The sequence below is a fragment of the Podarcis vaucheri genome (genome assembly GCF_965113315.1).
Source record: "Podarcis vaucheri genome assembly, chromosome: 16".
Taxonomy (NCBI): Eukaryota; Metazoa; Chordata; class Lepidosauria; order Squamata; family Lacertidae; genus Podarcis; species Podarcis vaucheri.
In genome coordinates this window covers 17,125,350-17,141,653 of record NC_138754.1, presented here as the reverse complement: position 1 = coordinate 17,141,653, position 16,304 = coordinate 17,125,350, and the positions used below count along the sequence as shown (strand labels likewise).

The 16,304-nt window shown below is 48.7% G+C and overlaps 1 protein-coding gene across 4 annotated transcripts; it reads left to right on the top strand.

Annotated features, from left to right (window-relative positions):
* Window positions 1–2,241: 2,241 nt before the first annotated feature.
* Window positions 2,242–16,295, top strand: USF1 (upstream transcription factor 1). Of its 4 annotated transcripts, none has more exons than XM_082204338.1 (11): window positions 2,242–2,397; window positions 5,792–5,879; window positions 6,783–6,832; window positions 7,037–7,155; window positions 8,798–8,899; window positions 10,069–10,267; window positions 10,752–10,839; window positions 11,026–11,084; window positions 12,656–12,750; window positions 13,829–13,957; window positions 15,256–16,295. In XM_082204338.1, the coding sequence occupies exons 2-11, from the start codon at window positions 5,872–5,874 to the stop codon at window positions 15,340–15,342; spliced, it is 936 nt and encodes a 311-aa protein (XP_082060464.1). In that variant the 5' UTR covers window positions 2,242–2,397; window positions 5,792–5,871; the 3' UTR covers window positions 15,343–16,295. The 4 variants fall into 4 exon arrangements, with proteins under 4 accessions (XP_082060464.1, XP_082060466.1, XP_082060463.1 ...); XM_082204340.1 differs by having other exon boundaries at window positions 2,242–2,458; window positions 7,043–7,155; XM_082204337.1 differs by having other exon boundaries at window positions 2,242–2,458.
* Window positions 16,296–16,304: the final 9 nt, after the last annotated feature.

The following is a 16,304-nucleotide window of genomic DNA, read 5'->3' as shown; positions in this document are numbered from 1 at the left end:
TAATTCGTTCCGGAGGTCCGTTCTTAACCTGAAACTGTTCTTAACCTGAAGCACCCCTTTAGCTAATGAGGCCTCCCGCTGCCGCCGCACCACTGCTGCACGATTTCTGTTCTCGTCCTGAAGCAAAGTTCTCAACCCGAGGTAATATTTCTGGGTTAGCGGAGTCTGTAACCTGAAGCTTATGTAACCCGAGGTACCACTATATCTGAAGAAGTGTGCATGCACACGAAAGCTCATACCAATAACAAACTTAATTAGTCTCTAAGGTGCTACTAGAAGGATTTTTATTTTATTTTGTTTTGTTTTGTTTCGACTACGGCAGACCAACGCGGCTACCTACCTGTGGAAGTTTGGGGCAGCCTAATGCATTTTTAAATTTGCTGTGCTTGATATTTCTTACCTGCTTCTGGGGCACAACTCTGGCATGAGGCTGGCCCAAGTGTGGGTGTTGCATTTGGGCTTTTAAATCTGCCGAGTCATGCAGTTTAGTGAGTGGACTCAAGTCAAGTTGCCACAAGTCACCCTCCCTATGCCTAAACTTTTGTAGAGCTCAGCCCTCTCATCTACAACAGTGTGAGGCAGGTAATGATACTGGTCTACTCTGCAGGGTGCTTGTAAGGGTTACATTTTGCATCATCTCATGCTGCTTGGTGGAAGGTGAGACAGAGTACCATCTGCTATCACTAGGGAGAAGCATTAACATCACATCCTGACCCCAGTGGTTCTCTTTGTCACCAACAGAAGAGCAGCAACTTTGGGCTCTATTTTTGTAATGCTTTCATCTGTCATGAGCCACTTTGAAGGAAAGGCTGGGTATAAACCTTTAAAACAAATAAAATAAGATTTGTAAAGTGCTTTGAACATTCACAAGTGCTACACACTTGTCAATACACGTGTCCTGAAGGAAGTACTGGGGTGGAGGGCAATCACACGATAAAAGTCCAAACCGGAATAACGTTTGTAATTCTAGCTGTACCGTTTCCTATTCCAACCTAATGCCATCTTCAGAGAAAAAAATTAACCTGACCCAAAAAGAAAAGGTTTTTTTTTTGTTTTTTTTTTTGCAAGCTGCCAACAACGAATATGACCTATATGGAGCTGTTTCCTTCAAAACGAAACACAGCAAATGCCATCATAATTTGCACTGGTTATGTGAACATAAGGAGATCATAAGACACTGGAGTCCTTTACCAATAAAAAAGGATTTAAAGGTAAAGGTAAAGGGACCCCTGACCATTAGGTCCAGTCGTGACCGACTCTGGGGTTGCGGCGCTCATCTTGCTTTATTGGCCGAGGGAGCTGGCGTACAGCTTCCGGGTCATGTGGCCAGCATGACTAAGCCGCTTCTGGCGAACCAGAGCAGTGCAGAAAAACGCTGTTTACCTTCCCACCGGAGTGGTACCTATTTCTCTACTTGCATTTTGACGTGCTTTCGAACTGCTAGGCTGGCAGGAGCCAAGCAACGGGAGCTCACTCCGTCGTGGGGATTTGAACCGCCGACCTTCTGATCGGCAAGTCCTAGGCTCTGTGGTTTAACCCACAGCACCACCCACGTCCCTAAAAAAAAAAAAAAGGATTTAACGTATGTTAAATCAACACCAGACATTTAAAACAGACACTGCACCCATTTAAAGCACATGACTTTCTCCCAAGTATCCTGGGAACTGTAGTTGTTAAGGCTGCTGGGAATCGTAGCTCTGCTAAGTAAAGTCTGGAGCTTTAAATATGAGTTGGGTGTGCTTTAAATGTACATTACGGATCTGTCAAGGCTCGGAGTAACCAGAGGAAACTTGTTGCCCACAACAAAGATGGCAACCCTAGGCAATGGTCCTTCCTTATTGGCTAGAGAAAATGAGCCAACCCCCGTTGGACGTTAGAAATTGACAGCTGAAGGTAGCGCCCTTCGCTAAGAAGGCGGCCACCGGAAGTCAAAGACAGACATTGCGCTCCCCTTCACACCCCACTCATGGCATTGCATAACATAAGTGAATTTAAAAACAGTTCTCTCATGGTCTACCTGCACTATACGTAAGTGCAGATGACCAAGAGCCGCTCCAGGACGGCGCTGGCGAGAAGAGAAAGACCCGAGCCGCCATCCTCCCCCCCTCCTCCCTCCCCAAAATGGCGCCGGCGAGAAACGAAGGCCCGAGTCCCTCCCTAAGATGGCGCTTGTAAGGGAAAAAAAATGGCCGGATCCCTCCCTAAGATGGCGGCGGCCGGAAGCGGCGGCCTTTCCCCTCATATCGATTCCAGCCGCGACGCCCCGGGTCCAGGAACCAAGCTCGGCGAGGCGGGGCTTGCGCCGCCTGCCGTGGTTGCCTCCCCGTCGAGCTGTATGGGCGGCGGCGGCGACGACGGAGAAGAGAGGCAGAGAGGACGGAAGAGAAAGGCTCCGCGGTGCGCATGCGCCGATCTCCATGGAGAGACAAGGGGGCGAGAGAGACGGAGGGGAGGCCAGGTAAACAGTCGCCCGCCCCCCAACCCCATCTCTGGCAAAGGAGGAGGAGGAGGGGATAATTCGGGGGGGGCGGGCGGGGGACAGGATAGGGTTGGACGGTTGGAGGCTCCGTGGTGCGGGAGGCGGCGGGGGACAGCAACGAGGAGGGGCGCAGGATTGGGCCCGGGGTGGGGGGCGGGTGCTCGGGTGGGTGTCTTTCTGGCCTCAGTTTCTCAAGGCGAGGCGGCTCTTCAGACGAGACTGGGCGGGGCTTCTCCCACAGCAGCTCCTCCCCATTTCCAGGCCTCTCCCGATATCTCTTGCTTTTTTGGGACTTCACACGTGCGAGGCCGCTTTTATTATTATGGGCTCGTGTCCAGCTCAGTTGCACTTGGGGATGTCAAATGAGCCAAGTCAGTTTGTTTCGTTGGGGCTGCTCTGGGTGTGACTAATGTTTAAGTAAGCAAGCTATTACCACGACGGCTCTTATGATCACTACCGTCATGTTGTTGTGAGTTTCGTCGGCTCCAATCCAAAGGGTGACTAACGCTGGGTGCATGCTTTCTCTCTCTCTCGATGTTATTATTTGCATTGGTCTGCTCTTGAGGGTGGCTATGGTTGAGTGCAGCCGAGTATTACTATTACTACTGCTACTTCTATTCCCGTCAACAGTTGTATTGGGTCTATTCTGAATGTGACTAACGTTGGGTGCAAGCTGCTGCTGGTGGTGAATGCAGCACTGCGGACTCTGCGGTCCTTATCTCAGACCCTCCTTCAAGTGCTTCTCCCCCATGGGATATCCAGAGGGTGGAATAGGGCTTTTCAGTGGTGGCTCCCTGCTTGTGGAATGTTCTCCCCAGGGCACCAGACAGAAATGTAACTTTTTTTACCTGGGCTTTGGGCCCTTAATTTGAGGGGTTCTAAGTACTTGTGGCTTCTCTTAGTGGCACAGGATCCATAAGGCCTGCCCTTTGTTTTGTATGGATGTGGTTTTTTTAATTATTTGGTTTGTTGTAACAGGTTTTAATGTTTATACTGTGTTGTAACTCACTTTTGTGAGTAAAGTAGTTAATAAAAATATAAATATAGTTTATTTTGTTAGCTGCACAACATGGTCCCTAAGTTACCCACAATCAGGTTTTAAAAACATACAAAATATTAGTGTTGCTATACTAATAACAACAGTGAGTACCAACGCATGTGCTGCTATATAATATTTATAGCATTACAACACCTGTGTATTGTGTACAGTATCTTAGAGTTTCATTGGCAAAAATGAATAAACATGTAGTAAAACAACATCATTGATAGAAGGCAGCTTCCTTCTTGTATGAACACAGGAAGGTACAGTGGTGCCTCGCAAGATGAAAAACTCGCTAGACGAAAGGGTTTTCCGTTTTTGCGTTGCTTCGCTAGACGAATTTCCCTATGGGCTTGCTTCGCAAGACGAAAACGTCTTGCGCTTTTTTTTAAAAGCCGCTTGAAGAGGCGCAGTTGCGACGGACCGTGCTTCGCTAGATGAAAAACATCGCAAGACGAAAAGACTCACGGAACGAATTCTTTTTGTCTTGCGAGGCACCACTGTATGCATCATTCAAGCTTGGTTGCCATCAGCTCGGAGGATCAAAGGAGTGGCGTGACTTTGTGGGTTGTTGCTTTCCTTGGGAAAGCTGCACGTCTAACCCCCACCTGTGTGATGCAGTGTAAGAAACTGGGATAGAAAAGCTTGGAGCCAAATGGCTTCTGGGACCTGCGTTGTTAATGCATGTTTAATTTAGTGTTTACTATAAAAAAAATTGGTACCATACTTCAGTTTTCAAAACATGCTTTATTGTTAATATCCTTAACATATACTTTGAGGCTTCAAAGCACTTACATTTCAGTAATCCTTGAGTGTCGGCCAGGCGCAAAAAAAGGCGCCTAGACGTTTTTAGGAGCTCACAAACGGAGAATCGTTAGGTGCAAAATGCGCCTGGCGCCTTACTAATTTCGAACCCTGGTATGATGTGCATGGAATCTGATCTCTACACCATCCTGCCTTCTTTAAATATCTGTGTGAGTGTTTATATAGTGCTATCGGTGTATATAGCCCTCTGCAGGGGAGCATAAAATGGGAAAGGTTGCTGCCCTGATGAGTTTACAATCTAAAACTTAAAAGTGATGATGGGGTGCAAGAGAAGTGCCTCCTCTTGTTCCGAGTTGTGGGGTTGTGTTGAGTGCAGGTCAGTCTGAACCATGGTGCCATCACTGTACATGACACTTCACGGAAATGCACATAATATTTAAAAACCCAAGGACTGGACGGGTCCCCACCCGAAGGACATTGCAAACTAGTAAGTGTTCATATGAGTGGTTAGAGCAATAAGACGTTTGTCTCCATTGGTTGCTCTTTTCCCTCCCCTCTGGTGCCCGCGGGAGGAAGTTTGTGATGCAAATTGATCCCTATAATTTAATGTACCTTCTCACCGTCTGCACTTGTGGGATGTCCGTAATCTCTGTTACTGATTTATTTAGACAGTACATGGGATGCCCATAGCTAAGTGGTAGAGCACAGCCCTCGTAGGGCTGGGAAAGACCTGTCTGAATTCTGCCACAGTGGGTGTAGAGCAGGATGAATAAAAGCAAGTTCTTTACATAACACATAGTTAAACTGTGGAACTCCCTCCCATAGGACACAGTGATGGCTACCAACTTGAATAGCTTTAAAAGAGGATTGGAAAAATTCTTGCCACAGATACACATGTAGCAGTTATTTCCAGGTTAGGCTGCTGTAAGGTGCTGGTGGGAACTTGGTTGCATGATACATCAGTTGCAATGCCTCCCAGTTCGTTGCCTGGCTCAGTACAAGGTACTGGTTTTTACCTTTAAGTGCATCTCCACCCTGTGAACCAGCTTGCGGGGTGGTTTCTGCATCCCTGTGAGGCATGTGGAAACTAAGGACCTGGGATAGAGCATCTTCATCAGTGGTGCCCAGGCCGAACATTGGAAGATCCATCTTTCCACTTAAAGCCTTTTAGTGACAAGTCGAAATGCTTTCTGGGCATTTCATGGAAATTCTTCTAGCTTTTGACTGTTCAGCTTGTTGGTCCTTTTGCTTTTTGCATTAAGGATGGCCAGATTTGTTTGGTGCTTCTGTTCTTAGAATTCTGAGCCGCCCAGGCAATTCCATAATAGTGGAAATAAATGAATATTACAGAGAGCTTTTTTAACCAAAAGCTAAAATCTGAAAGCACTTTGGGGCACTGAAATTAGGGCAAAATTGCGTAGCTTTGGTAATAGCATTATTATTAGTGTGTGAGGAAATGCAGCAGAATGATAGGCATCATCTTCACGAATCTGTGTTTTTCTTCCCAGGATCTGGATGAAGCAGCTGTGAAGCAGTGGAAGACTAAAAACCCAGGCTCCTGTCTTCTGATGCACAGTGGAGTGAAGAAATGAAGGGGTGAGAGAGAGAGGATGCCTCTGAATAGATTTTGCTTCCGGGGGGGGGGAGCAGTGGGGGGTGGCTCTTAGTCTCAGGCCCTGCTTGGGGGCTTCCTGGGGGTATCTTCTTTGCTTCAGGGTGCTAGCCACAGGACTCTTCTTATGAGAGTGAGTGAATGCCCCCACAAGTTTCTGAGATAAATTCTGTTTGTAAACAATAGCAGGGCTATTAGGCCTAGTGGCTGATAGTTCTCTTTTCCTCCTGCTCCCAGGATAGTTGCCCTGCCAGGGAGTCCAGCATCCTGGGGCCAAACAAAAGATTCTGTCGAACCCACAAGCAGGCCTCCCCTCATTCATCCTCAGCCAAAAGGCATATTGCCTCTCTCCTTGAAGGATTGGACAGATTCATGGAACATAAGGCTATAAATGGCTTCTAGCCAGGAAGGCTATGCTCTGCCTCCATGGTCAGAGCCACAGGAAGGAGGAGTGCTCTTGAGCTCAGGTCTTGCTTGCCTAACCTCCCTCACAGGGTTGTTGGGAGGAGAAAGTGGGGTGGGGGGAGAACTATGTGCTCCACCTTGAGCTCCTTTGAGGAGAAGTGGGATGTAAATGGAACAAATACATAAAATAAATTACGTTGCACTTTCTGATACTGTTTTAAAATGCTGTAAGCCCCCTTCAGTCCCAACTTGAGAGCAAGGCGAGATATAAACACATTAAATAGCATTAGCCTCCAAGGTCTGGTGCATGTGGAGCAGGGTGTCTGCTGAAGGTCTCTTCTAAATAAGGGAGCCCCTCCTTCCTTCTGTAGCTGCCCACCCTCGAGAAAGAAGCAGAAAGGCGGGTGCACACAGCCCAAATACTGTCTTGGGGCTCCTGGGCTCTCTCCTCATTTGCCTTCCTTTTTTCTCTTTCTTGGCAGACAGCAGAAAGCAGTAGAGACGGAAGAGGGCACTGTGCAAATCCAGGAAGGTGAGCACCCGCCCACACCTGCTGCTCTTGCTTCCGGCCTCCCACTCCCCAAAAGATTCCCCTCCACTCCTTTCTAATCTTCTGGAACAGTGCTCCGCTGGTTGTGCGGGTGGGTGGAGAATGTTCCTGCCTGGGCAACGCTTAATGAGCAAATGTGTCCATCTCTCTTCCCTGGGCGGCATCCCCTTCCCTTCTTTCCTTAAGGGGCAGTGGCGACAGGCGAAGATCCCACCAGTGTGGCCATTGCTAGCATTCAATCAGCTGCTACCTTCCCTGATCCCAACATCAAATATGTCTTCCGGACAGAAAATGGGGGCACTCAGGTAAGACACTTAATCAAATTCCCCTCGTGCCACTGGTTTTGTTTCCTTTGGGGTGGGTTGGTGGGTGTGAAGTATAGTGGCTCTGTTATTCCTTGACAGTCAGAGGCAGCAGTACCCCCACAAAAGCCACAAGAAGGGAGAATACTCTTGTGCTTGTCTCCTGCTTGCGGGTTTTTCCACAAGCATCTGGTTGGCCACTGCAAGAACAGGATGTTGGACTAGATGGACCATTGGCCTGATCCAGTACTGTTATTCTCATGTTCTTTCCACTATCTATTCTCTCTACGTCACCTCTAACTCAGCACACACACCCCATCTCGTGTCCCAGCATTTCTGAAAAATAGACTAAAACAGCAGGTGTTCATAAAAATGGGGATGGGTTGCCTGTGCTGCCTTGTCCAGTGTGTCCAGAGGTATGTGGAAGACCCCCATCTTTGCTCTGCTGAAGTGCTCCATCCTTCCACCTTCTGGAAGTCCAAGGTGACCAAAGCATAAAGAGACTTAGCACAGGGTATCTCCCTGTCTCTGGCATGCAGGGACTTGTACCCTCTCAGGCTGGTCCTGCCAGCCCCTTCATGAGCCTGGCCTGTGTGTTCCCCCTTGTAGGCCTGAGCTGCCTCTTGTGCAAATGCAGTTATGGGGGCATCCCGGGACTGCATCCTGGAGAAAGAGGCCAAGCCCAAATGGTTTGCAAGGGTCCTGCTAGCTCTTGGGGTTATTTCCAGCAAGGCTCAGGGAAGTGATGGGGGTCTTAATTTTTAAAGAAAAATACCATACTTTTCTGTGTATGACTAGGTTTTTTTACTCTAAAATAATGTTAAAAAATGGGGGTCGTCTTATACATGGGGGTCATATTCCCCCATTTTCATAAATTTGAGTCCCCCAAAATAGGGGTTGTGTTGTACACAGAAAAATACAGTACATTTGTAAGATCCCAGCCCCTCCTTCAAAATGCTCAGCATGGTGTAGATGTTTCTGCTCCCCTGCACATTTGGGAAGGGCCATAACTCAGTTGTAGAACATGTGCTTTGCATGCAGAAGGTCCCAGATTTAATTCCTGGCTGAATCTGCAGGCAAGGTTGGGAAGGACCCTTGCCTGAAACTCTGAAGAGCTGCTGCTAGTCAGTTTAGGCAGTACAGTCGTACCTTGGTTGCCGAACGCCTTGGAACTCGTATGTTTCGGCTCCCGAACGATCAAAAACCGGAAGTGAGTGTTCCGGTTTTGGAACGATTTTCAGAAGCTGAACGTCTGGCATGGCTTCCATGGCTTCTGATTGGCTGCAGGGTGTTCCTGCAGCCAATCAGAAGCCATGCCTTGATTTTCGAACAGTTCCAGAAGTCGAATGGACTCCCGGAACGGATTCTGTTTTAGAACCAAGGTACGACTGTACTGAGCTACATGGACCAAATGGCATGACTCAGTGTAAGGCAACTTTCTATGTTCCCCCCTTGCAAGAAAGTAGCTAGGTGAAAGCATGTGTCATAGGCTCACCCAGTCAACCTCATGGTTCAGCAGGACTCTGAACCTGCGTTTTCTGGCTGGAGCTGATGAGGGTTTGGAGGGGGGCAGATTGGCAAAGGCTGTTCTCACCACTAAGCACTTGCTCTGTTGACGATGTCCCCCCTTTGCTCTTTTCACCAGCTGATGTACAGAGTGATTCAGGTAGCTGAGGGGCAGCTGGATGGGCAGACCGAGGGGACTGGGGCTATCAGCGGTTATCCTGCAACGCAGTCCATGACACAGGTGGGTTCTGCTGAGTCAGCGGAGGAAATGGTGACATTGCCAATCTGCTCTATGCAGTCATCCTTTCTGGCTGAGCTGTTAGCTCTGCTCCTCTGGCCCCGGATGGTTTGTGGCTGATGAAACAGGCTTCTTGAGGCTTATGGGCAGGAGGTGGATATTCTGCAGGCACATTCACCCCAATTCTGCAGCTTGAATAACTTAGGTACGGCTGCATGTAGTTAGTGCATTTGCAGCATTCAGCATCTGCTAGTCAATACGTAGGGCCAGAGGGTGATTCCAGGTGGGGCTTAATTCATAAATGGGTTGTTGAGATCTTGCAAACAGGTCATTGGCAAGAGAAGTTTTTCTTCTTACTGGGTTTTCCCTGGAAATATCTGAACTAAAATAGGGGGTGGGGATACAGGCTGGCATATTTTCGCTGTTTATATTGTGTGGACTCTCAAAATCTTGCAGGCATGTGGCACCCCCAGACCAACAGAAAGAGCCCTCCTGGAAGCACCCAAAGAGTGACAAGGAATCCTTCTTAGCTCCTCCCCTTCCCTTTGGCTTTTCCATAGCTCATAAGGACTAGAAGCTTGTTTCATAAAACCAGGCTGCTGAATATCAAATAACTGCCTCTGCCCCTCACTTCTTACATCTAAGGTACCTTTGAAGGTATAAGCAGCTCAATCCAGGCAGTTGTGATGCTGTTGGGGTGTTTGTGAAGGGTACCACTGGATCACGTTTCTCAGTTTTGCTGAATTAATTCAACTAAATAAGTTTTAATTGGATTTTGGAAAACAAATGTACAATTAATTGCTATTGTTTTGAATTTTGTGTCTGTTATCTTCACCAGTGGGTTGTCCTAACTTCTGTTTTGAATGATGCATTTATAGAGTAGGGTAGAGTGAGACTAGGGATGAGTTTATGGAACCAAGGGGGTGGTTGCCTGAGAAGGTTTGGGAACCACTGTGCTAGACTGAAGGTTCTGAACCCTCCTGCGCCGATTTTGCACTTGTGCCTTGGGCTTCAAAACAAATGCAATGTAGGAAGAGCATCTCAAGAGAGGAGCATCCTGAGAGAATAACACCATTGTCTCTCTCTCTGTCTTTGCCTGAGATGGATACCTGCCCAAATATTTGTTGAGGTAGATGTATCTGAAGGAGGCTCCTCTCTTCTCCTCCTCCCAGGCTGTCATCCAGGGCGCATTCACCAGCGAAGATGCCGTCGAGACAGAAGCTGCAACCACGGAGACGCACTACACGTACTACCCTGCCACTGCAGTGGCTGACACCAGCACATCTGCCGGGGCAGGGACCACAGCCACAGCCGTGGTGACGACCCAGAACTCAGATGCCCTGCTGGGGCAAGCGACGCCAACTGGCACAGGTCAGTTGGGTTGGGCTACCTGCGAGACAACTAGAGCCACCCCTCCCCTCCCCTTCCTGGGAGCCAGCTGGCAAGTTCAACTTACTTAGCCCCTTTCCCTGGGAAATGGAGTTGCTCCCACCTCTGTGCTCGCTACAGATTTTCCATGTCAAGATGGAGCCGTTTTGGCCATCTCAGGTTGTGCAAATGAATCGGAACGACGTTGCGCATCTAAAACTGTTGTCGCAGAGTGGTGAAGTTAGGAGTCTAGGTTACACAGGTTGGACACAGATTTCGGGAAACAAGCTCCCATTTCTATAGATCGGGGAAACCCAGTTTCAGATGTGAAGGTGCTACGCAGTCATGTTATTATCCTCACCACCACCACTTTTCCCACCCACCCCTTTAGAACTAGAGCATCTTGGCCACCTGTTTGGTTTCATGGGAGCTCCTTCAGAGCTGTGCTGCTCTTCTCTACAACTCTGTCTTGTTTTGAATTGCACAGGGCAGTTTTTTGTCATGATGTCGCCACAGGAGGTTCTGCAAAGTGGGACACAGAGGTCCATCGCACCCAGGACTCACCCTTACTCACCGTGAGTGCTCTCCTTCCCTGTCACATACCAGTCTCTAAAGTTCCTCTTTTATTCGGGGGTGGGGCACAGTTTCCCTGAGTGTCCGATGGCTTCCCAGCCTGGAAGGGGGACTCCTGAGGGTCTCCTCCTGTCTCTGAAAATCTGAAGGGGAAACCCAGTGCCAAACTCTGTTTTTGACTCCATTAGGAAGTCTGAAGCTCCACGAACGACCCGAGATGAGAAACGTCGGGCACAGCACAATGAAGGTGAGTGGGAACTGCTTTGCTAACAAACGTGATCCTTGAATTTAGCCACACTGTTCCATGAGGAGAGGTTGCTTGGAGTGCTGACTGCCTTGCAACCCTCTGTAGGAGGATCTTCTTGCAGAGCGTACTGCAGCACTGCAATCTGTTCAGCATCTTGAAAGAGACTGGTCCACATCCCACCGTTCTAGTATGCCAGTCATTCTTCCACTTCATGCTCAATTATTATTTTGTTTGAATTCTTAGCAGGTCTGAGACCTTGTATGTATTGAGATAGATTTGCGCACAACAGAAATATTTAAGAAGAAGAAAATTCATGTGAAACCAGACAGTATTTGTGCCCTGTTCTCCAGCCAGAAAGACTACCAGAGCGGTTTACATACTCAAAACAAGGTAGTCCCTACCCGCAGGCTTACAATCTAGAAACACAAGGGAAAGGGAGCAGACTTGGTGATGTATTCTACATGTGCCATGGCTTCCAAACTAGGCTTGTACTTCTCCATATGCTCTGAATCCTACCACCTTTGGTGCTGCCTTCCTCCTCCTCTTCATTTCGGAAAGTAAAGTTGGGTGGTGGTAAAGCTTGCTGGGCTCTTGGTTTAACACAGCAGCAATGTGCTGCTGTGGACCAGAGGATCTCCCCTGTCTGAAGTAATTTGGTGAGGGCAGCAATGGCCAAGGTTGACTGGTATGGTTTTAGTGATGAATTGCTCTTTCCTAGCTGCTGTACTTACTGCCTCTTGCAATTTTTAATTATTTGTTTTAGCGGTTGACAACCCAGTTTCTTTCTCTTTTTCCTTTTGAAGTTAAAGGAGAGCCGTGTTCTCTCTCCTGACCCCCATATATACTATCTTGCTCACAACCTCTTCAGCATACCCTGTTTCTCCCCCACCTTGTCTATTATCTTGTCTGGTATGTTCTAAAAAAAGAGAAAGCCTCTAAAGAAATCCTCTAAGGGTGTAAAGATGTCACTGCATATGCCACTATATGTTCACATCTCATTGTCCAGGGATTTTATTCTGAGTTCTAAAGTATTTCCAACACTGGCTAAAATTCTGGAAAAACTAGTAAGGCCGTTTGAAGCGTTTGAGTTGTGTTCAATTGCAGGTAATAATTGTCAAGAGGTGGGACCCGGCTGGCCACCTTAAATGGAGAATTGTGTGTGTAGAATGACCGGTGGTAGGCCAGGAGGCAGGGGGTCATTTTGGGCTGGACAAAAGGCTCTTCTTGAGGAATACCGAGTGCTTTTTCACATAGGACATAGCTGGACTATGGAACTGACTCCTGCAGCAGGCAGTGACGACCACCAAATTGGATGACTTTAAAAGAGGATTGGACAAATTCATGGAGGAGAAGGCTACGAATGGGTACTCAGTACGATGCTGATGCTGGGAAGCCGTCATGATTTCAAATACCAGTTGCTAGAAACCACAGGATGGGAGAGTGCTCTTTTGCTTGCAAGTTTCCCAGAGGCATTTGGTTGGCGGCTGTGAGAACAGCATGCTGGACTAGGTGGGCCCTTGGCCTCATCCAGCAGGCTCTGTTTATGATGTTTATCTTTCCATCTCTTCCAGTGGAGCGCAGGCGCAGGGACAAGATCAACAACTGGATTGTGCAGCTGTCTAAGATTATCCCTGACTGTTCCATGGAGAACACCAAGTCTGGGCAGGTAAGGGGGCTTGAACTGGCCTTCTGTAGGAGCAGAGACAGTCTGGGCCTGGTTACAGAAAGGCCCCAGCAGGGTGCCAGCCCTTGACTTCAGGCTCACTCAGTGTCAGCTGCTGCATCTGTGAAGCTGCTTGACATTCTAATTTCCACAGTGCTTGATGCCATGTTGACTTCACCAGGGTTTTCTGGGTAATCTTAAAATGGTGGGCACATCACTGAGGTATCAAAAAGGCCAGAAGGGGCTCTGCCTGAGGGAGCTTACCTGAGCTCAGCACCCTCTCAAACATTCTGCCTACCAAACTTCAAAATCTTGTATCCAGAACTCTACTCTGCACATCAAGGAAATCGTTCATTTTGGCATTTAGTAACCCATGTTGGTGTCCGTATCAAGCAGTCTGTATGCATGTGCATGGATTAAAAAACAAATAGGTGCAAAACAGGAGCTGTTGGGTGAAGCAGCAGCCATCAGTTGCTTTGGATGCCTTGTAAAAGCAGACCTGTTTGCCCAGACTTTCCCTGACCCCAGAATATTGGACCCTGTTTTGTGTGTTTCAATCCCTTTAATGCCTTTTAAAATTCCTTTTTACAAGGTTTGTTGCTGCTGCTTTGTTTGTTTTGGGTTGTATTTTTTCTGTTAATTCTGTTGCTTTTCTGTTGTTCACAACTCAAAGCTTTTTAAAACATTAAGTGGTTTATAAGAGCTTTTGAATAGAATCATTAAAAAAAGACCCCAGGATCTGTCTTGTCACCCCCATCAGAAGGAATCCCCTGCTTCCATCTTCACCTGGAATTGTTTGGTTCCCTGTTTGGTCAGGGGTGTCTTTCCTCTCCTACACCTGCCTTAACTTGTTGCAGCACCTGGCAACAAAAGTTGTGCTGGTTTTGACATTTCTAGGCAGGAGGAGGCAGTTTTCCGGTCTTCAAGGAAATGGCACACTGGGATGGGTGGAAGGGGGAGGGGGTTGAAGAGAGAAGGCAGCCATGAACTGCCAAGTGTTCCCACCTGAAGTGTCAGGGGCTGGTACTACCCTGGAGTCTCCCCCCTGGGCCTCCAGCTCAATCACTCGCTTTCACTGCAGAGCAAAGGAGGGATCCTCTCCAAAGCTTGTGACTACATTCAGGAGCTGCGGCAGAGCAACATTCGTCTCTCCGAGGAGCTGCAGGGCTTGGACCAGCTACAGATGGACAATGAGGTCTTGCGGCAGCAGGTAAGGTTGGCTAGAAATGGGGCACGGTGTGGGTATTTTTCTACCAGAAGGGGAGAAGTAGTGGGGGAGCTCCTTAAGGGGATGGAACTGGCATGGCAGGGGCTCTTCCAGCAGAGTCTGCCTTTTGCTTGCAGCGGTATGTATGTATGGACGCGGGTGGCGCTGTGGGTTAAACCACAGAGCCTAGGACTTGCCGATCAGAAGGTCGGCGGTTCAAATCCCCATGACGGGGTGAGCTCCCATTGCTCGGTCCCTGCTCCTGCCCACCTAGCAGTTCGAAAGCACGTCCAAGTGCAAGTAGATAAATAGGTACCGCTCCGGTGGGAAGGTAAATGGCGCTTCTGTGCGCTGCTCTGGTTCACCAGAAGCAGCTTAGTCATGCTGGCCACATGACCCGGAAGCTGTACGCTGGCTCCCTCGGCCAATAAAGCGAGATGAGCACCGCAACCCCAGAGTTGGCCACGACTGGACCTAATGTTCAGGGGACCCTTTACCTTTATGTATGTGTAGGAATATAGGAAGTTGCCTTGTGCGGAGAGAAACCACTCGTCTTTCTAGCTCAGTATTGTCTACACTGACTGGCAGCGATTTCTGGCAGGCATCTCTCCCTGGAGATGCTACTGGGCATTGAACTTGGGTCCTTCTCAATGCAGAGCAGATGCTCTCCACTGAGCTGCAGCCCTTCCTTTAGCGCGTAGGGACATAGGAAGCTGCCATATACTGAGGCAAATCATTGTTCCATCTAGCTCAGTATTGCCTACACTGGATGGCAACAGCGGCTCTCAGGCATTTGAGGCAGAGGATATTCCCAGCCCTGTCTGCAAATTGAACCTGGAGAGGAATGGCAAACCAAGCTGATGGACTATGCCGTAATGGCAAAACTGACGGGAAGACTCAGAAACTAAGAGGACAAAAACTCTATAAAAGAATGGGAAAAATTTATAAGCTACTTAAGAGACCACTGTAAGCGGATGGAAACATTGGCAGGATTTTGATTTCACTTGTAGTGCAACAATTACCATGGATAATATGGATTGATATAATAGAGTATGGAAGAATATGCAGTTTTAAATGTTCAAAATGGGACCCGATGGAGAGGGTGGGGGGAAGTCCTGATATTCGGAGGAATCTCTGTATATGGACATATATTTGGATTTTTATAACTTTGTACATGTAAAACCAAATAAAAATGCTTTTTGAAAAAATGATTTCAAATTGAACCTGGGACCTTCTGCATCCAAGGCAGGCGCTCTGCCACGGAGCTGAGGCCCTTCCCTGCTTCCTTTCTCCCTCTGCAGGTGGAAGACCTGAAAAACAAGAACCTGATCTTGCGAGCGCAGCTGCGGCAGCACGGCGTGGAGGTCATCATCAAGGACAGCCACTGATAAGCCACCACTGACCAAGGGCCCTCCTCGCCCTCTTCCTCCTCCTCCGGCACAGCAGCCGACGGGGGTCCTGTGCCTCGCCGGTGCTTCCACGCCAGGCCCCCGTCCTTGTTGTACAGACCCAGTGAGCAGCGCTGTTGCTCCCGGGCCAGGGAGCTGGGCCGGGCTCAGCTCAGGACACTTGCCTCTGCCCAGTGCTCTTCCTCACGGCCCGGGACCTGGCTTGCCCCCTTGAGCTTAGACGCTGTCTCTCGACACAGTCCTCTGTCTTGATACGACCCCAATCAGTTCCAGGGTCGCGACCTTTTCTCTCTTTCTTTCTCTCCTCCCTTTGAACAGCACCTCCCACCTGTGCGCTCGACACACCTCCCGCTGTGTCCGTGCATGCGATATTATGTAGACATGTTGCACGTCCCCCCTTTCTCCCTCGCGCCGCCTATAGGCCCTGCCTCCACAGCACTGCCCATCTCCGGGCACCTTACTCTTTGTGAGCGTGGAGAGCTGAGAGTCTTCCTCTCCCCCAACCCTGCTTTGTGGCTCTCCGGCCCAAACCAGCCAGTAGGAGGAAAACTTTACACCGCAGTGACAGCCTCACATGCGCTTCCCCTTCAAGGCTGGCCACCTAATTCTGCCTCTGGGCTTCCACTCAAACAGCTGCAGGTCTGATGTGGCCCTCAAAACCCTCCCGAGAGTCTGGGCTTGCACTGAAGACAAGCCTGCCACAGCCTCCCCCTTTGCTCCACACCCTGGAAGGTGATTTAACGTTGCTCTCTTGCCATGGAAGATGTTTGCCAAGGAGGTGAGTGTGGGTTGAGAGCAGCAGTAGCTGTCCTCCCATCTCAGGTGATTGGACAACTGGTTGGGGTGATGCTTCTCTCTCTTTTTTTGTTTTTTCCCCGTTTTTTTTTAAAAAAATAAGTCTGGATTAAAAAAAATAAAGTAATGGAAAAGCAGGGGGTTGT

Bases quoted from the DNA above. Each gene is read 5' to 3' on its own strand.
- USF1 (XM_082204338.1), top strand. The intron at 6,833-7,036 runs GTGAGCACCCGC...TCTTTCCTTAAG, and splicing joins CACTGTGCAAATCCAGGAAG to GGGCAGTGGCGACAGGCGAA. The intron at 10,840-11,025 runs GTGAGTGCTCTC...TGACTCCATTAG, and splicing joins AGGACTCACCCTTACTCACC to GAAGTCTGAAGCTCCACGAA.